Source organism: Adiantum capillus-veneris, chromosome 8 (genome assembly GCF_014529385.1).
Source record: "Adiantum capillus-veneris isolate H3 chromosome 8, ASM1452938v2, whole genome shotgun sequence".
In the NCBI taxonomy this organism is placed as follows: Eukaryota; Viridiplantae; Streptophyta; class Polypodiopsida; order Polypodiales; family Pteridaceae; genus Adiantum; species Adiantum capillus-veneris.
In genome coordinates this window covers 66,336,567-66,357,761 of record NC_140938.1, presented here as the reverse complement: position 1 = coordinate 66,357,761, position 21,195 = coordinate 66,336,567, and the positions used below count along the sequence as shown (strand labels likewise).

Here is a 21,195-nt window from a genome sequence, read left to right as displayed (position 1 = left end):
ACGCACTTTAGAGCACTTATATAAAACTTAGCGGGAAATTATAGCATGCTAAAGTCTCTGTTTTTTGGCCTCTAATTTGCACCAAAACACCTGCTCAATGATTCCCTAAAGCTCCTAGGACCTATAGGAATCAAAACTGGCCAAATCCCTTAACCTGCAAAAAATTACAGCAAGCTGTAAAATCTCTGTTTTGCGCTCTGATTTGCGTGCCGCTCACTTCTCTGGGTAGCCCTTGAGTTTCCGTACGTGTAGGGTTACTTGCCCTTTGAATTAAACAAGATTTCTCGCGAGAAATCTCTCTAAATTGTCCTTTATAAGCACCCAAGGCTTCCCCAAGGTTCCCTTGGTGTTATCTTGCAGTTTAGGTGCGAAAAATAAACACTGTAAGTTGTAATTCTATGTTTCACATTATTTTGAGCAGAGCAAACACGTCTACGCGTGTCTCAGAAGCTCTTGCATGCAATGGGACAATTCTCGTTTGAATTGGACGAGTTTTCACGCGAGAAAACTCTCCGTTTTTGCAATTCTTCGCTATGGAATCGTGCATACCTGTGGGGGATTAGCAATTAGCTAATCCGGTTCCTGTACAGAAGGCTCTTGCCTTGGCAAACACGCATAAAACACCCAGAATTGTATATGGTCATCTGAAAAGCCCAACCAGTGGGGCATTATCATATGTGCAAAGGGGAGAGAAAGATGCGCGAGAGCAAATCATTGCGCTACAAGAGACAAGGGAGAGGCAAGCTTTCCATTAAAGCGGTGATCACCACACACACACTGATCATCTGCACCCACTACTCACACACACACTGTAGTGACTTATTGAGTAAATTTCGGCCTCCCTCTCAGTTTTGGGCCCCCCCTCTTGGGATGAACTCTTCTGGAAGTTAAGTTGGCCTACAGGTTGCTCTCCTACTGCCATGTGTCTAGTTTGCCCATTTGGTTAATTTCCTAGTACCCACCAACTTCTAAAGTCTTGCCGAGGCCCTAAATGAATTCAACCAAGTCTAGCCACTTCCTTACTAGTCGGATTTTAGTGCCGATCGGCCCAACCAACTCGTGGTTGCCTGGCCTTGACTTTGCGGGTGAAATGGCCGTTTCACACTAGCCATACAATGTTGGGGCATTTGTGATTTCAACAAGAGGTTCCCAAAAATTAAATAAAAACCAAGGGAAGGAAGCCGACAAATAAAGTTAGTAGTGGTTGTCACAACCTCGTGACAATGACCTACGTCTATCAAGCTTGAGAGGCTCAGTAGTGGTTTTCACAACCTCGTGACATGACCTATGTCTATCAAGCTTGAGAGGCTCAGCAACAATAGGAATCACAAAACTTATCCAAAATGTGACCAAAGATGGTTCATGATATCAGTTACGAATCACAAAACATCAATTGGAATGTGATCAAGGTCCATAGGTCGTAGTTTGCAATACAGGGTTTAAGAGAAAAAAGGATTTGATTGGTCAGCACTTTGATGTGGGAAGATGAAACTCAGAAAATCCTTTATGTGCATAATTCATTCATTTGTCTTTAGTCTGAAAACTGCTTCACTTGACTTGTATTCAAGCCTTGAAATTTAGGTTCCCCGGAGACACTTCAATACAACTTCTAAATGAATTTTTGGATGATATGGATGGATTGTAGAGCCCTATGCTTACATGAAGCAAGACAAGTAACACCTATGGATGCTGTCATTTGAAATTTATGATATGTGCATTGACCGGTCATGTCTTGAGAAAGGAGATTTGCTTTTCGACAAGGTTAAATGGGATTGAGTGCCTTATAATTATCAAAGAGCTACTTTTTTCAAGTCTATTGTAAGTTGGGCTTTGCAAAAAGTCAACCATATAATCTCCATGGATTTGCAAGTGCTCAGAACAGTGTAGATTGTTTTAACATCCCAAGAACGTGTTTTCTTGCTGCAGCCAATTCCCGAGACCATGTCATTAGTTGAAGACATTTTGCTTGATTACATCACGGAGATGGTGAGCTGAGAATGCTCTGTTGTATCAAGCTTGAAATAAATTTTTATCAACTAGCAGTTTGGTAAAAGTTGCTTTGTGGCCAACAAGAATCGTTAATTTATATGGTCATGACAGGTGCACAAAGCACAAGACATTGCATCAGGAAGGGGAAAGCTGACAACTGAGGACCTATTGTTCCTTTTGCGGAAGGTACAATAATGAATTGCAGTGCTGTTTTGATTAAAAGATCTAATGCTGTTCCATGTGACTGCATTCTTGCTTTGCGCTTGCTGCCAGTGCAGCTAGTCAGTCAAGTTTCTGGGTTTCACATTTGTTGTATTAGCTTCATGTCGAGGAGTTTGTTTGAGGTCTTATGCTTCATTTATGGTACTGACCTCCTGTGGTCTTGCTTTTGGCAGACATAGGTGGTGCTTTGAGATAATTAATGAAGGCTTGTTTTATTCTTTTCTTTTTGTTTTATTCTGTACACGGGAACTGAATAGAAAGACTGAAACTGAGCAAAATAAATCACACTCGCACTTTGTAGATGACCAGGGAGACATAGTTCCTCTCCAGAAAAGAGTGGCCCTCAAGAAGAGCAGCCTGGTGGTATTTCTTTATTGAGTAATGACAAGTTTTAATTTTGTGCGCGACCCCACCTCTTTGAATTTGTGGAGCCAGAAACATGCAGACAGTAAGTGCCTCCCCTACCATTGCTAGCAATATCTCGACCCCAGATTTCCTCCTCCTTCACTGTCAGTATGATATGTGATGCCATTGATATCTACACACAAGCATATCACATAATCGCCATGGTCTAGCTACCGAGCATTACTGTCACGTCCAAGATACATTGCACCTTCGTAAATTGTTGGCACACGTGTTTAATTGAGCTATCTGCAAAGGGGTCTCCTGAGAGCTGGAGCACTAACACTATTGTGCTGATATTGTAGGTTGGGCATCCTATGCTGCCTAGTAAGTATCATACCATCATGATAGGCCACCCATTGGCCAAGATTTATACTTCTGTAGCTATCATTGAGGAGGGTCGAGCACATTCGCAGTATCTATTGCTGCTTTGTGGATTTCTTCGGGGCTTTTGATATGGTATCTAGTGAGAGATTGATGCATGCATTGTATGATTTTGGTGTTCTGAGTGAGATTACATGGTGTGTCTTGGCACTTATATGAGACGGTGATAAGTAGAGTAATGCGCCAGATGGGTTATCAAAGATAGTTTACTCCACTGTTGGAGTGAAGCAGGGATGTTTGCTCTCTCCTATACTTTCTAGTTTGTATATTGATGAGGTATCAGATTATATTGCAGTGCTACATCAGGTCGTCAGAGCGGAATTGGGAGCTACACTGGTAGTGGTTGAGGCACTTACTAGATCAGTATCTCGCATACATGGCTAGTGGGAGCTTCTGTCGTTATGCTAGTTGGCCCTTGAGTCATCTCAACATCTAGCCATGGGGAGAGACTTTAGATGTTGGTATGCTCAGATGTCAGTGTGGTTTCCGTTGCATGGTTTTACGATGGACAAATTGTCACCCTTTCAATACTCCCTGGATGCACTCACACTCACACTCACTCGTTTAGAGATCAACAGGATTATCTTATAGGATCTCACGCAGATGGATATAGAGATGATATGTGTAACCGGCTGGTCTACTGCCTACACGGTAATGCACAACACAAACAGAATTTCCAGCCTTCAATAATGATAGAAAATATGGATATTCAACTCACAGATAATTGATAGAATCAATAGACTTAGTATATAATAGATACTAGAGATAAAATGAGAGAAAATGAGAGATAGAGAAATGGGAGAGACGGAGCTCCTCCTCTCCCACAGGCAACTGACCCGTCGACTAGAGACAGAGAATAGAGAGAGATCGCAATTGATGAAGTGGCTAGCCATCTGCCAATGCTAGTGTGGCATTCAAAATTGTGGCACAAATTTAGGATGATGACATATCAACCTGGACGCAAGTGAGAGAGCATTTGGGCACAAGTTATTGATAGCAGTTGCTTTTGGAGAGCATTAGTAGCAGATTGCAGAGTGGACCTTTTGACAGTTGTACTCTGTGATTATCTAACACAAAAGAAGTACCAATAGGGACGCCAGACTTTGGGGTGAGTGCATCTAGGACTGGAAGTCTGCCACCTCATTTCGCGACTTCTTTGAGTTTTGAAGTCGAAGTGCTAAAGTTTCCAGTTCAGTTCATGCGTTGCTGTGAGATTACCACCTTGTCAGTGCCAAGCCGGTTACAGACACCTCACCTTCAATAATTAGTAAAAACCAAGTGACATGCTTGCAGCTCACTACTCAGCCTAGACTTGCATCGACCACACTGGGCTAACCGTAGCCTCTTTGTTCTGGATGTCATTCACTTACTCGGGGACATGGTTAAAATAGGGCACTCTGCTTTGGAGGCCATTCAGAATCCATGCGGTTGGAATGGCGTATTCCTTCCATAGGAGAAACTAATAGAATGAAGAATAGCACCCTGAGTAGCACAACTCCTACAAGCCAATCTGTCATAGCAATGGATACTCACGAAAAGCTGTGGCTCTGTATCATTTACCATAACAAATTATCAAAGATGCCTTGTCAATAAGTGCATGATTGAATGATTCATCATTCACCATTGCTTTATCGAAGATTGCTATATACTAAATAAGATAATCGAAGAAGTGACGATAGAGCAATTGAAAAAACCTGCCATGCTATAAAAGTGTCCAGTATTCCCAGCTCAGGAGTACGCAGTCATCGTCCATGAAATTCCTAAACCTAAAACGAAAATACCATAATAGATTATTCAGTGGGAAGGTCTGAATCCCCTGTTCCATTTTCTCATGGGAGGTTCCTTGCATTGATTGAGGGGAAGATGAAGAAGCATCTAGCTCTTGCTTTCAATGTTGTCCTTCGGTTCTCATGGGTGTCATGGTTGCAAGCTAACAGCTCCCCCATGGAGCATGGAGTAATGTCATGCTTCTTTTGCAGTGGTTTGATGGCATCCATGGATGGTATGAGTAAAAAAGGACACGGAATAAATGACATGGCATGGAAAGTTTTTCTACTCCCTGGAAGGCGGGAAGCTTTTTTTGAATTTTCTCTCCGCCGGCTCTAGCCGTATTTTGGAAATAATGACAGTGTTTCTATACAGATCGAAGAGGGTGATTATAGGCAAGTATTTCAATGATCAATAGGCTAGTCAGAGACTGGATTCTAGACTATGAGAGCACTTAGTATCAAATACTCAATATGATGTACCAAGACTGTTGCAGAGTTTCCATATTTCTCCCTCCAAGAGGTGGGTCGAAGTTGAAGCTTTGCCAAAATGGAGAGAATGATTATGAATTGCTATCCTAGCAAATCAATGCGTGCATGAGTGAGTGTGTATTGAATGTATGAATGTATTTGTTTGTGTGGATGTGTGTGTGTGTGTGTGTGTGAGAGAGAGAGAATGCCGGTTTTGGGCTTTTGGTATCTTCTCACCGGCGTTGCAGTGCTTTGCAGTCTTCTTTATGTGGGTCAGGTTTTGGGCCTACTAGAGCCTGTGGCGACAGGGTAATGACTATATGTTCCATCGCATTCATGCAGATCCCCTGCCTTTCTTCAAACTTTCTCTTAGGCAGTCTTTACGGTTCGTCTTGGAAGTTGGTGATATCACTGCAGAGATACATCAGCTGTTTTTAGCTGTTTTGTACAGCCAAACACTTTCGTGTTCCTTCTCTTGTACTTCCATCCTTTTGGTGGGTTTTCCTCTCTTTGAGGTTTCCCACATATAGATAAATCAAATTGATTTACAAAAAAGTGTGTTTGAGAGAGAGAGAGAGAGAGAGAGAGAGAGAGAGAGATTTATGAGTGCAGGATGGACCTAAACTTGCACGGGCAGAACAGCTATTACGACTAGATGAAGTGCTGAAGATAGCTCGGAAAGCGTTTGTAATTGATGAAGAGAAGTTAGCTCTGGACTAATTGTCTTGCTCTAAATTTGTTTCCTCGGGGAAGGAAGCATGAGAGCCCATCAATGAATGCTCGTCTCTCTCCCTTTTGAGCATCTTGAGGCCATATAAGTCTTGGCCCAATGATTATGCTAAACTAACGAAAAAATGGACAAAGTTGGAACTTTGCAAGTGTTTTTTTGCAAGACTCTCTATATCTTTTTGTAAGTTCCAAAGATCACTCTGTGACACACTCTAAAATGTGAAACTTGTGGACTTCAAATTTTGCTAGTCTTTATCAATTTAGTCGAGAAGAGTTACACTGAATGTTCAATTTTTTGCTGGACAACAAGCCCAATTGTACGTTAAAGGCACCGCCCTAGGTACATGTTAGTTTCAATTTTACAACAAAGGATCAAAATCCCCCCCAGCATTATACTTAACATAAATTCCAAGAAAAACTTGTCAACTTTGATCTTCGATACCAAACCATAACTCAAGCATCAAACCAAAATGGAATCATTATTCTGATTTTGAACCCGTGTACAAAGTGACATGACTATGTTCAAGACGTCCTTCCGATGTTTTGAAGACCTTAAATTTTTTGTGCAAGCTAGGTAATATTTCCTAGAAGGGGGGGTATGAAATTGGTGAGGTGCACATGCAATTATTGGTGTGCAGTAGCAAAAACAAATTAATTATTCACATAGGTCACAGAGAGCCAAGCCTCTTTAAAGGGCGAGGCCGACAACCATCGTGGAAAGAAAAACAAGCAGTATACTTTGTCTTGTATGCTTATGCAAAGCATCATTGGATCAGGCAATTGATATAAGAAGTTCCATGTCTAGGGTTTATATGGTGCAAAACCATCAAAGCAATACATCTATTAGGCATCAAAGCTCAAGATTGTGTGAAAGCCTTATTGGTTTAGTGGTTCATGATGCTTCAAATGTGGGCATTTTGATTATTACAACTATGGGAATACAAAATTAAGGATTCATGTTTGATGTATTGCATGTGGAAATTTTCCAAGAAGCTTTATTAACTATTTGGTTAGCCCACATAACTTGAAATGATGGAGTTCCACTTTACCCAATCATAACCCTAAAAAAAAAAGGCATCTCTCCATTAAAGCAATAGCTCCACACAAGAAGGGAAGTTGAGGCAAGCTTCCTCTTTATTTTGCCAGAGAGTGTTGAGCATGGGATCAATCATCTTTGTTGACAAGTGAGCACATCAACAACTTCGTAAGAAATGGGAAGACGAGGTAGAAGCACCTCTTAATTTTCCACAGGGTGTTGTCAACGATCCTTGTTAAAAAGGCAGTGCCAATTGGTCGAGGCCAGCAATCAATAAAAACTAACCTTCGGATGCTAAGATTAGGTGGAGAAGAAAATGATCATTGGATAACCTGCCTTTCTCAAGACATCCACCTTTGGCAACTAGGACTCAAGCACGTGACCATATCATTGAGCGTAGTTAGCAATGCTCCCATTATGAATGTATAGATTCCAAGTACACCCATGTTTATTAAACATTCAATACATCATGATTTTTTCATTCAGAAATTTGGTTGTTAGTGCTTTGAAATCACGTGCCTTTAGCATATAATACATTGATTACAGTAAGCAGGGTTTGTATCTCTATTCTTGTATACTCAAGATTTGTTTTGCGAATGCTTAACCTTTGCCCGAATTTAGGTGTTTTTTGAGAAGCTTATTGTTGCCTTTCAAAGGACCATATTGTTGCAAGTGTTTACAAGTACGGGTTGGACAAGCTTCAAGCTTGTAGAGCCTTGAAGTTTTTTGGAAACAATGTGCCTGTTCATTTGAAGGAAAACATACTGGTACCCACATAGAGATTGTGATGCTTGGGATGAGGTTCTTTGGTGTTGAGCCTAGGCTGTTTGACTGCCTCATGTTTGGAATGTGTAAAGCTATCAATTAGTTTATACATGCGAGATTTTGACCCACTAGAGAGGTGAGTCGATAACAATAGCCTTGGTAGTTGGGTCCCCCTAGACACTTGCTTATAAGGTAGACAAGGCGCGTGATTTGAAAGGGATAACCAAAGGAGCATACTTCTCCAAGGTCTCTCTCTCTCTCTCTCTCTCTCTCTCTCTCTCTCTCTCTCTCTCTAGCCGAGTGATGTTTGCCCAAATGCAAGCACTTTAGCATTTTGGGGAATCTCATTTCAACCAACCATTTCTTTTCAAACAATTTTCTCTTTTTGCAATTTTTTGGCTAAAATATAACTGTAAAGGCTCAATAAATTCTCCACATTTGAAACTACAAAGGAGATCATAAAAAATAGTGTGCACTTTTTTTTGTGAGTTAGAAAAAAGGTTTTGAGAAGCCCTAATCAACACCTTGTGGCAAGCTATATATATATATATGTATGTATGTATGTATGTATGTGTATGTGTATGTGTGTGTGTGTGTGTGTGTGTGTGTGTGTGTGTGTACACATATATATGTATATATATATATTTGTGGATGTTTTCTATAATTTTTTTTGTAAAAACATTGTTTCATCCAAACAATCGTATTCCTATCCATTGGAGGGGAATATGAAGTGACTACTAGTCATTATTTTCTTTGCACTTGTGAGGTTGTAAATTGTTTGCAAGAATACGTTATTTATCCTAGTGTATTTTGAGCATTTGATTTTCACTTGAACAAAGTTTCTTTAAGAGACACCAAGAAGAGCACTATGTAATATTCCTTCTAAAAGTTATGACAAAATGTATGTGGCTTGCATGTAGAGATAGAACAAACTAAAGGACATAGCTTCCAAATTTTAGCAAGACAAATGCAACATGTTTTCATGCTCATGCAAATTATATGTGATGCATGGTTTTTAGGACCCCTTCTGAAGATGCAATAAAGGCACAGTCAGTTGTTGGGGAGATGAGGATACTCTAGTCCAAGGGATCTCGAAAGAGAAGAAAAATCTACTTCACAAGCACCAAAGAGTAAAAAGTGCCATGGACAGAAGATACGTGGGAACGAGCTCTTATGCATGCCTACAACCTATATCTTACAGAATAGCCCATTCTAGGTGTGAATTTCTAGTGAAATTTACACGAGGATGTTCGCGTGGACTCACAGCACAGCATACTCCGTTTTCACTTTTTTACCGACAGTAAATATTTTTTACCACAGTAAATATTTTTCACCTACATGGTAAATACAAATCACTTTTTACCTACAGTAACTTTTTTTACCCATGGTAAATATTTTTTACTGCACCATAAGTATTTGGTAGGTAACAGTTCACTGTTACTAGAAGCAGTGATTGGGCATCAACAATGCAGTTACAGGAGGAGAAAAGGAGAAAATCTTATGGTAAAGGTGAGTCAACAGGGATAAAGACTTTTGAGTTGAAAAGAGACATGCTGATTTTTTCAAAGAACACATGTCAAAAGAAGCCATGGTTGAGGATTTTTTGAGAATTTGATATTCAGGAGGACCCAGCAGGTCCCCCCCTGACATGTGCAGAATCTCTAGTTTCAACAGCCACCTTACCTGCTCTTAAATGTTGGTCAAGGCCTTATCCCCATGTGTCACAATCAAAAAAATCAGCATTTACCCTCCCCTCTCACATCACTCTAGAGAATATCTTGATGGTGACATATCAGGTGACCTCAATCTGTTGACCACCCTAAGCAAAAAGTAACCCCAATCAGCGGATTTAAGCATGTTTATCCCTAATCCTAAACCCTCTCAGAAACCTATATAAGGAGGCCTTCTCTCACTCAAAACCAACACTTCACCCCCTTCACCAAGCAATGAAGCTATGACTACATTGCTCACAACGAGGAGCTATGGATGGAGCTCTACTCTCTCTCCCTCTCTCTCTCTCCCTCTAGTATGCTACATTACTAGCCCTAAAACCTAAATAAGGAGTCTTCTCTCATGCTCCATGGCCACCATCCTCGCCATCATTCTCTAAGGTATTGATGTGTTGCTAGTAGGATCATACCTACTTGCTGGGTTGATTGTTTTTAACAAGGGATTATGCCATCCTTGGCTTGCTTCTCTATATCCTTGTTATGTATGATCAGATGCCGTTGTATTGTTAAGCTGATGTCTTGTGTATATATATGCTATATAAGGGCCCTAAGCTTCGTTTCTAAGTGTTTTGCCATATGTTTTGATGCCATCATAATGCCAGAAGTTTCACTTGCCTATGTGCACTATGTGTGAGGTCCCTAAACCTCTTAATTTAGGGTGGTGCCTCTTTTGTTTTGTTCTTTGCTTGTTTGCATGAGGCGTAGTTTGTGGAGTGTGCACGAGTACAGAGGCCACCCGATTGCACTGCTCTTTTTTCCGCTATCATTTTGGTGCCCCCACTGAGGAGAGCTACACAGACCTTCAGTCCACAAGCAATGAAGATGTGCAATCTACAACATGGATGAATGGCGTGAGGAGTTTGCAAATTGGAGAACAGAAGAGGAGGAGGCTTTAAAGGCCTTAAAAGCTTTCATCGAGGTCTTGTTACCAGGTTGCAGCGTCATTGAAATTTAAGAAGTAAGTTCTTCTACATGCCTTGTTCGTGATCTTCGCCAACGAAGGAGAGTGAGAAGAAGAGCTTGATATACCTCTCCTCTCAACCTATGAGTGCTCCAGAAACCTCCAACGCACACGAGCTTGAAATATTATACATCAACATACACGAAGGTATTGTGACACACATTAAGGGAAGAGAAAGCATCACCAGACCTCTCTTTCCTGAGGAGCCGACTAAGAGGAGGAAGATCACCTCTACACCTAAGTGGCCCAAGGCCGCAGCGCGTGCTCAAGCGTAAGGTAACATTTGGTTTAATCTCATTAATAAGGGATTACATGACCACTACAGGCAAGAAAAAGGCTAGTGAGCAACCAACTTCAACCTCCAACTTGCAACCACGACTCTCACCCCTAAATCCTCGTGAAGCAAAGAGGCGAAGGCTTGCCTACAAGATTGCCGCCCGTCTACGAGTGCTCCCAGTGCACTTTGTGAATCCAGACACCACCAATCCCAAGACAACCTCCTGTCCGCGTGAAGATCACTTTGGATATTGTCCAAAGTGCTTTGGAGACCGGGTGAAAAGCCTCCCTGCCCTACCTTTGCTGCTAATTTTCAAGAAGTTATCTCAATCTAAGGAAACTATCTTAGTTGATGATGTGCTGCACATTAATGGTGTCACTTTCATTCGTCATACTGATTATGGTAATAGCATCCAATTGTTGCTTGCTAAAAGGCTCAGCATTGTACAAAGTGTTGCCATCACGCCTTACGTCTTCACAGATGCATCAGGAAGAGTCGAAGTGATCCGAGGTGCTGACCTTCTGTGGCTGATCAGGCTCATTGGTCCCAAGGTGGTGCAACTAAGCTAGGCTCTTGTGTGTAAGTATGGATGCCAATAATGAGAATGATGATCCCCGCATGTTTCCTTTCCATTTTGTGTGTCATATCCGTGTGAATATTTGTATTGATAGAAAAATCTTTTATCAGCAAAGAATAGCCCTGTTGTTTGGAGCCGAGAGACTTGGGGAAATCTTGCGCTCTCCTCATCCTGTCATTCTACCCTTACTAGACTATTACCATTCCTTTGATGTGTCGATCTTCATCCTATTTTGAGCTAAGTTGTGCTGAAGCTCCAAATTGTAATTACCATACTCTATTTTAAAATAAATTGGAGCTGTTTGTGTAATTGTTTACTCTCTCACTTATGGCCTTCCCTAATTTTTATGGTAAGCCTGGGGAGGTTGCTCCAGACTTTTTGGATAATTTAGAAATGGCCTTTCTGGTATCGGGAAGGGATGACAAAGCTATTAAGTTAAGGGCCTTTCCTTTGGTCTTGAGGGAAGGTGCAAAATTATGGTATCAAACTTTGGCACCTGAAGAAAGAAGAGACTGGAAGTCCTTAAAGATGGCCTTCATCGAAGAATTTCGCCGCCATGAGCCTCCAGAGAAGATATGGAGACAGCTCTTAGAGCTACGCCAAACATCACCCAATGACTATAGAAGCTATGAAGGAAAGTTTTCCAACCTGTGGGAGAAATGGTGTGCATCACTAGGTGAAGGAGAAAGGGCGCCAGAATGCCTAAAGAAGGACTGTTTCCTGGCAGGGCTTTACCCCATCCTTCGAAAAAAGGTAAAAGGTAAATTCCCAGATACCTTTGATAAAGCTATGACTTATGCAAGGGAGAAGGATAGGAAGTTAAAATTCCAAGCTCAACTACAAGGGGGAATGGAGCCTCCACCGCTAGCTCAACCTACGGCAAGGGTAGTAGCAGGGACAGGAGCAACAGACCAAGAGTCCTCTCAACAAGAATTACTTCAACAAATCACCAATCAACTAGAGAGCCTGTCCATCAATCTGGTTCAAGGTGTAAGGGCTCCCCAGCCAGGAAATGAACGAAATAGATAAGAAGGACAAAGGCAAGCACGTGAGTACATTTGCTACAACTGTGGAGAGGTAGGTCACGGCATGTATTATTGCCCCCATCCACGACGCTATCAAGGAAATGGTAATCAAAGACGGCCTCCTCGCCAGCAAGTCACTCCTCCTCGAGCTAAGCCACTAAATGGACAAAATGCACACATGGCTCCACCAATCCAAATATTGAGACCCCCTCCTCCACCACCACAAGCACCAGCAGAGATCCCTCCACTACCATCGGGAGGGGAGGACAAGGCTGTCTCTGTCATAAGTCTTGACAATGGTAAGGATAAAGGGAAAGAAAAAATGGAGGAAGCTGTTGCCATGCCAATAAAGAGAGTTAGGAGACAAAGAAATGATGAAATGGAAGCTTCAGAGCCGGATAAAGGGAATGAGGGTTCCTCCCAAGTGATAGGAGACAAGAAAAGGAAGAGTAGGTCAAGGAGGCACATAGGAGTAGAAGACTTTCCACTTGGGGTAGGATCCATACCTTACGACCTGGTAGCAGATGTGAGTAAGCAAGGACCAAAGATTTCATGGCAGCAACTCCTCCACCTTTCCCCAAAGATGCGTAGAACCTGGTCTAAGATGGTCAGCACCAGGAGGACTAAGGCAAAGTCAGTTGGGTCTATTAGTGCAAGAGGCATGAAGGATATCGTGCCAGTCATTGATGCAGAGATTAAGAGTCAGCGAGTCTCCAATGTGTACGTAGATGGTGGAGCCGAGATTTGTGTTATGACAGAGAAATTAATGCACAGGTTGGGTTTGGAAGTAAACGAGCAAACTTCCGTACAAGCTAAGATGGCAAATAATGTAAGGGTGGCTTGTGTGGGAAAGGTTAATGGAGTGAAGGTTTCATCTTTTGGTGTGGCAATCTCAATTGATGCTTATGTGATCCCAACTAAGGGGGAGGGCTATCCGCTAATCCTTGGAAGACCTTGGCTTATGGCTATGAAAGCTAGGCAAGATTAGGAGACAGGTTCCCTTGAGTTGCGACCAAATCATAAGGTAGGTGGCAAGCAACAAAAAATTGTGTATGACATGAAGCAGGGTAGACAACAAGACCTAGAGATGGAGACTTCTATGGATGAATGGAGCACAAGCAGCTGCTCTTCATCTGAGGATGAGTCATCTGAGGAGGATGCTAGCTCTTTGGAAGTCATGGGTATAATACTGCGAAACCCACAAGCAGAAGGTGGTCAAGACTCTCTAAACAAGGAAGAAGCCACAGGCTTAGAGGAGATGCTAGCTAAGGACCTACTAGAAGAAGAGAGAGAACCCTATTTGCAGGTACTAAAGAAGCATGCTGGCCTCTTTATAACTGATTACGAGCACATTAAAGGAGTGACGGTAACCCAACACCATATCCAATTAAAGGAAGGTGCCAAACCAGTGGTGCAAAGGCTAAGGAGATTAGGGCTAGTGCAACAAGATACACTCTTAAAAGAAGTAAAAAGATTACTCAAGGCAGGATTTATCTACCCAGTGGAAGATTCTGAGTGGGTGTCTCCAGTTGTGGTAGCACCAAAGAAAAATGGGAAGTGGAGGGTATGTGTGGATTACAAGCCTCTAAACGCAGCCACAAAAAGGGACCATTTTCCTTTGCCTTTTCAAGATGAAATACTAAATGAAGTGGCTGGTCATGAAAGGTACACAGTGTGTGATGGGTACTCAGGCTACTTCCAAATCAGAATTGCAGATGAAGACCAAAGAAAGACTACCTTCATAACACCTTGGGGGTGTTTTGCTTATAGAGTTATGCCTTTTGGTTTAACTAATGCCCGAGCTACTTTCCAGAGGTTTATGAACTTGGTGTTTCAACCTTACTTTGGTAAGTCCATACGAGTCTTCATTGATGATTTTTGCATTTACAGCTCTAGGGGAGTACATCAGTCCAAGGTGGATGAAGGTTTCACTCGTCTTGCCCAATTGGGTGGGCAATTGAATAAAGACAAGTGCCACATAGGTGAGAGCAAGGTCACTCTACTAGGCCATGTTGTGTCTCAAGATGGTATTGAGGCTGACCCTGAAAAGGTAAAGACATTGTTAGCTTTACCTACTCCTTCAAACGTGAAGCAACTAGTATCCTTCATTCAAAAGGTTCGCTACATGGGACGATTCATACATCTCCTTTCTCAAGAAATCTATCCTTTGTAGCAGCTCACTAAACACACTACATTGACATGGAGTGAGGAGGGTGAAAGGTGCTTTCAAGAAGTTAAAACCATTTTGAGCTCATTGCCTGTCGTCCTACAACCCACATGGGGTGAATTATTCTATGTAAATCCTAGTGTAGGTCCAGAAGCTCTAGGAGCTGTCTTGATGCAAAAAGACCCAAAGACATCTCTCATGATACCAGTCTACTTCTCTAGTAGAGTGATGACAGCTGCTGAAAAGGGTTTCAACGCAACTGAGCAATTGGTGCTAGCTCTTAAGTTTGCAGTGGAGAAGTTTCGGGCTTACTTACTTCCGAGACAATTTGTGGTGATCACAACTGAGGAGGTTTTTTCATATGCCCTACAACACATGGAATTGTCTCAAAGAATAGCAAAGTGGGTGGTGCAGCTTCAAGAGTTTGACTACACACTACAAGTAGAGGATTCCACCCGTGCTTGTTTGGCAGATGTCCTCACACAAAGGTGTTATGAGAAGGCCAAGAAAGAGGCACCTAGTAAGGTACCGCTTATCCCGGAGCCTGAAGTTCTACTGGGAGCACACAGTCTGTATTTTGATGGGGCTTACAAGAGGACCAAAGACAAGGCATCAGCAGGCATAGTAATATTAGGTCCAGAGAAGGAGAAGATCTTTGCAAAAGGGTTTCATCTAAAAGAGGTTCATTCTAACAATGAAGCAGAGTACCATGCCCTTGTTTTAGGGTTGCAATGTTGTCTTTCTCAGGGCATCACAAAGCTAAATGTTTTTGGTGACTCCATGTTGATTGTTAAGCAAATGGTTGGTGTATGGGCCTGTAAAAATGACAAATTGTCTGTTAAGATGAGGGAAGCAAAGGCCTTGTTGAAGGGTTTTAAAGAAGTTCGAGTGCACTTTGTACCTAGAGATTATGAAGCACCCTCTGGTATGAGTAAAAGTGAACGTAGGTGGTTGGCAAAAAAGGCTACCAGCTATAGCTTAGTGAATGAGGACTTGTATTGTAGAGGGAAAGATGCTGTCTTAAGGAGAGTTCCTGCATCCCAAGAGATAAAGGATATTTTGTTTAGTTGTCATGAAGGTGTGTGTGGTGGCCACTTTGCACAAGAGATTACTAGCAGAAAGATTTTACAAGCAGGGTTCACGTGGCCAAGCCTCCATCGAGATGTACAACATTGGTGCCGCACATGTGAGGTTTGCCAAAAAGCTGGACCAAGGCGTCTTACCCATGAAAATCAGCATCCAATCAAAACCTATGGGCCATTTGAAAAATGGAGGATAGATGCAATAGGGCCACTACCTTGCACTCAATCAGGGAAGGAATACATCATTATGGGGGTGGAGTACATGACCAGATGGGCAGAAGCTCGTCCCACAAAGCGCATCACAGCCAAGGACGTGAGTGATTTCATTTTTGAATGCCTTTGTTGCCGTTTTGGCACACCTTTGGAGATTCTCTCGGATAGGGGACCGGGATTTCGAGCTGATTTAGTCGGGCAATTGATGAGCAAGTCAAAAATCAAGCGCATGCACTCTACACCATACTACCCTCAGTGCAATGGTCTTGTGGAAAAGGTAAATGGTCTTATATGTAAAATCATCACTAAGCAAGTGCATTTACATCCTAAGACATGGGACAAACACCTAGATGCAGCACTTTGGGCCTACAAAACATCCTTGGGGTATACACCTTTTCACTTGGTTTACGGGCAAGAGGCACTATTGCCTATAGAAGTGGAGCTAGCGAGCCTCCGAGTTCTAAAAGCACATCAAGAGGTTCTCAAATGGTAGTCAAGAGAAGCAGGTGGAAGGAAGAATCATCGATTTGGAGAGGTTAGGGCTAGATCGAGAGTCAGCAGTGAAGTACTATGCAGCCCAGGCAGAGAAGAAACGAAAGAAGTTCAATCGCAACCTTGTCAAGAAAGGTATCAAGGAAGGTTCTTTAGTGCTCAGATACGACAATCGCTTTGATCGCAGGAAGGATGGTAAGTTCTTGCTTAAGTGGGAAGGCCCTTTTGTAGTGATACAGAGGTTCTCAAATGGTAGTTACCAACTAGGTGACCTAGATGGTAAGGTACATCAGACCCCGGTAAATGGTTAGCGATTGAAGGCCTACCAATGTCGTCTTTCACAGCCATATGCTGGTGAAATCAATGCTAAGGATGGTTCAGAGGAGAGCTCATCATATTCGAACTCCAACTAAGATAACAATCATGTACATAGTCGTTTCAAAAAAAAAAAAAAAGAAAGAGAAGACAAAAAAAAAGAAAAAAAGAGAAGAAAAAAAGAGAAGAAAAAAAGAAAAAAAGAGAATGCTACCAGTGAAAGCGGATATTGACAATGGATGGGGTATGGATTTCAAGGGTCTAGGAGACCAGTTGTTAGTCATGGATGGATACAATTATTCATTAGAAAGGACTAAACAGGGTGCATCAGCCAAGAAAGTAGTAACATGGCAAATTCAATTGGTACCAAGTGGGTAAGTATTCAAGAGAACCCTATTGTAGCACAACCTACAGCTAGAGGCATCAAATACCTCTAGCTTAAGGGGGAGGGCTATATGATGCATGGTTTTTAGGACCCCTTCTGAAGATGCAATAAAGGCACAGTCAGTTGTTGGGGAGATGAGGATACTCTAGTCCAAGGGATCTCAAAAGAGAAGAAAAATCTACTTCACAAGCACCAAAGAGTAAAAAGTACCATGGACAGAAGATACGTGGGAACGAGCTCTTATGCATGCCTACAACCTATATCTTACAGAATAGCCCATTCTAGGTGTGAATTTCTAGTGAAATTTACACGAGGATGTTCGCGTGGACTCACAGCACAGCATACTCCGTTTTCACTTTTTTACCGACAGTAAATATTTTTTACCACAGTAAATATTTTTTACCTACAGTAAATATTTTTCGCCTACATGGTAAATACAAATCACTTTTTACCTACAGTAACTTTTTTTTTCCATGGTAAATATTTTTTACTGCACCATAAGTATTTGGTAGGTAACAGTTCATTGTTACTAGAAGCAGTGATTGGGCATCAACAATGCAGTTACAAGAGGAGAAAAGGAGAAAATCTTATGGTAAAGGTGAGTCAACAGGGATAAAGACTTTTGAGTTGAAAAGAGACATGCTGATTTTTTCAAAGAACACATGTCAAAAGAAGCCATGGTTGAGGATTTTTTGAGAATTTGATATTCAGGAGGATCCAGCAGGTCCCCCCCTGACATGTGCAGAACCTCCAGTTTCAACAGCCACCTTACCTGCTCTTAAATGCTGGTCAAGGCCTTATCCCCATGTGTCACAATCAGAAAAATCAGCATTTACCCTCCCCTCTCACATCACTCTAGAGAATATCTTGATGGTGACATATCAGGTGACCTCAATCTGTTGACCACCCTAAGCAAAAAGTAACCCCAATCAGCGGATTTAAGCATGTTTATCCCTAATCCTAAACCCTCTCAGAAACCTATATAAGAAGGCCTTCTCTCACTCAAAACCAACACTTCACCCCCTTCACCAAGCAATGAAGCTATGACGACATTGCTCACAACGAGGAGCTATGGATGGAGCTCTACTCTCTCTCCCTCTCTCTCTCTCCCTCTAGTATGCTACATTACTAGCCCTAAAACCTAAATAAGGAGTCTTCTCTCATGCTCCATGGCCACCATCCTTGCCATCATTCTCTAAGGTATTGATGTGTTGCTAGTAGGATCATACCTACTTGCTGGGTTGATTGTTTTTGACAAGGGATTATGCCATCCTTGGCTTGCTTCTCTATATCCTTGTTATGTATGATCAGATGCCGTTGTATTGTTAAGCTGATGTCTTGTGTATATATATGCTACATAAGGGCCCTAAGCTTCGTTTCTATGTGTTTTGCCATATGTTTTGATGCCATCATAATGCCAGAAGTCTCACTTGCCTATGTGCACTATGTGTGAGGTCCCTAAACCTCTTAATTTAGGGTGGTGCCCCCTTTGTTTTGTTCTTTGCTTGTTTGCATGAGGCGTGGTTTGTGGAGTGTGCACGAGTACAGAGGCCACCCGATTGCACTGCTCTTTTTCCCGCTATCAATATGCTCTATGCAAACAAACTTTAGTAGCTTCTTTAGCATAGAAACTCAGTGTAAAAATTGAAAACAAGGGAAAATTTGGACAAGATATCCTCATTTAAACATGAGTATTAGCTACAGCTAAATGAGTGACATACAAAGGGTTCAATCTTGACATGGTTGATTGCAAATTTGTGAAATCTTGTCAATCTTCAGGTATTTGCATATTCACACTAATGAAACTACTTACGCAAAAAATAGCTCTTTTGTATATTTTGGTAAGAGTTTTAGTAAAGGGCAAAAGCACAAACATTCAACACTTTCTTATACAACTTGGTAGTCATGTGAACCTTGGTTATATATAATTCACACATTCAATGAATATTTTTTCCCAAAATTGTACCTACTATTGTCATGACATAGAGAGGGTCACTAACAGAGAAAATAGCCGTGTACCTCTTGGAATCAGATTTGAGAAATAAGATATTTCTCGACATGTAAATTTAGTTCTATAAGTGTGAGGTTTGTATTGTATTGTATAGGGCTTGCTGATACAAAAGTTGAAAAGAGAAAACAATGCTTTACAAAACTCATGCCTTGACATTAGCCCTAACCTTTAGTTGAGACCTCCTCTCATAATTTTCTTTTTCTTAACTTGCAAGCATGTTTCTTGAGTGTTTTTAAGTATTTCTTTGCTAGTCAATCATGCTACTTTACATGTTGCCCACCACGTACATTACAATTTTTGTTATATTGTTGTATTATATGTGAGCTATTGGTACCAAAAAGAGTTTGTTTTCCCTGTAGAATGGTATCTTGAAAGGTGTTTGAATGCTTGTGAACTAAGGAAGTTGTTTTGGGGGTTTGGTTGTGTTGGTGCTCATAAAGGACGGTGGTTGATTGCATTTTGCCATTTGATGATGCAAGGGTCATGGTTGCTACCCATAACATAAGGAATTTAGTGGAAAGGACTATTTGTATTATTCCCATGGTTGTGATTGTATAACCTATATAAAGCAATCCAAGAAGCAGATGTAGTTTCTTTTATAGACTCAAATCCTTTCATGTATGTTGTTTGCGAACATAGGTAAGTGGCATTGCTTAGAGCATTATTAATTCAGAGCCCTTTCCATTTGTTGAATCCTCAATTACATTAGTGAATGCACCTTCTCTCTCTTGCATCTTCATATGCATTAAAGATGGATAACCATTACTTACTAGAACCCAAGGCATTGGTTAGAGCATTCTTACTTCACAACCCTTTCAATTTGTTGGAACTGTCCGAAATGACTTCACCTGCAGAAATGAGTTGCTCATTGATATCCTTGACACTAGCAAGGAAAGTGTCCATATCATCTTCCTCATGCATAATCTTTGACTCTAGCTCTTTACGCAGCAAAGCAATTTTAGCCTCATTGCGGCTTGCATAAAGACCTGCTAGAATATCCCAAGCCTGTTTTGCAGATTTTGCTGAACGGATGTGAGGAATAATGGTGCGCTTCACAGACAACGCAATCAATGCATGAGCCTGCGCATCCTTAACATCCCAACGAGCTTGTTCTGCCGTAGGCAAAACAACTCTCACAGCTGCAATCCTTGCAGCAAGACCTACAACATCCTCAATATCGCCTACATCTTCAGAACCAGGACGTACATCAATGCCCTGCACAATGTTCCAGACACCTTTTGACACAAGAACATGTTGCATCATATAAGCCCACATAGGGTAGTTGTCCCCATCCAACCTGTCCTCAGCAGCAAACATCTTGAACACATCTGTGTTGTTGTTGTCAGCCATGGTAAATGCTGCACTTGATGTGAAAACTGCCCGAAAATAGGAGAAATGGAGCGGGAACAACTTGTCGACCTGCGAACGCTCGCCAAAGCTCACTGAAATCGGAGAAAGTGAGCAGGCGTGTGCTAGAGCAGCTGGCGACTAAGCCCGGGAGGACGTGACCTGCACTGATACCAATTGTTGGAATTAGGGTTGCAGAGAAACACACACAGCTTGGAGAAGACGAAGGAAGCTCAAGGCACACAATAGAGTGTGTTACTTAGTGTGCAATGGAAAGATAGTTAGCCCTAGAGTGATGGGCGTATATACAATGCACGGGGGAAAAAACCTCCTAAAGAGGGAAAAAATGCCCCGGCGGTCCTAGTGTGTTCACACACATCACTACCACATGTATATGGTAATAATTTTCAGCCCTTTCCTCATCAAGTACATCATGTACATCTGCATCAGTAATAGGCTGATCTGTAACATTTTCAAAAACCCCCATAGGTTGTACATTTGCCTCATTGGAATTTACATTCGTATTTCCACCACGGAAAAGAGGCAACAAAGTGTCATAAATGTCCTATGAGCTTACATTACTGTCTCTAGTACATGACAACAAGGGCTGAACAGAATCTTCCACAAACACTACATCCCGTGAAACCAGAGTACGCTTTGTTTGTGGATGATACAACCTATAACCTTTGCTTTCAACACTATAACCAACAAAAATACATTTGATAGCCGTATCATCCAATTTTTTGCGCTTTGTTTGTGGCACCAAAGCATATGCCAAACAACCAAAAACACGCATGTGCTCAATATAAGGCTTTTTATCATGCCATGCTTCATATGGAGTAATAGACT

The 21,195-nt window shown here is 41.7% G+C and overlaps 1 protein-coding gene across 5 annotated transcripts in view; it reads left to right on the top strand.

Moving 5' to 3' along the window:
- The window catches only part of LOC147452278 (transcription initiation factor TFIID subunit 13-like), a 187,258-nt gene that overhangs the window by 93,362 nt on the left and 72,701 nt on the right, over window positions 1–21,195 (top strand). For 3 of the 5 annotated variants that reach the window (XM_086518031.1, XM_086518032.1, XM_086518030.1), the window contains 3 exons: window positions 1,927–1,986; window positions 2,101–2,175; window positions 5,847–6,226. In XM_086518031.1, coding sequence (XP_086374157.1) covers window positions 1,927–1,986; window positions 2,101–2,175; window positions 5,847–5,954 — 243 coding nt within the window. In that variant the 3' untranslated portion in view covers window positions 5,955–6,226. Of the gene's footprint in view, window positions 1–1,926; window positions 1,987–2,100; window positions 2,176–5,846; window positions 6,227–21,195 lie in introns of those variants that run through there. The other 2 variants (XM_086518035.1, XM_086518033.1) reach the window with 2 other exon arrangements.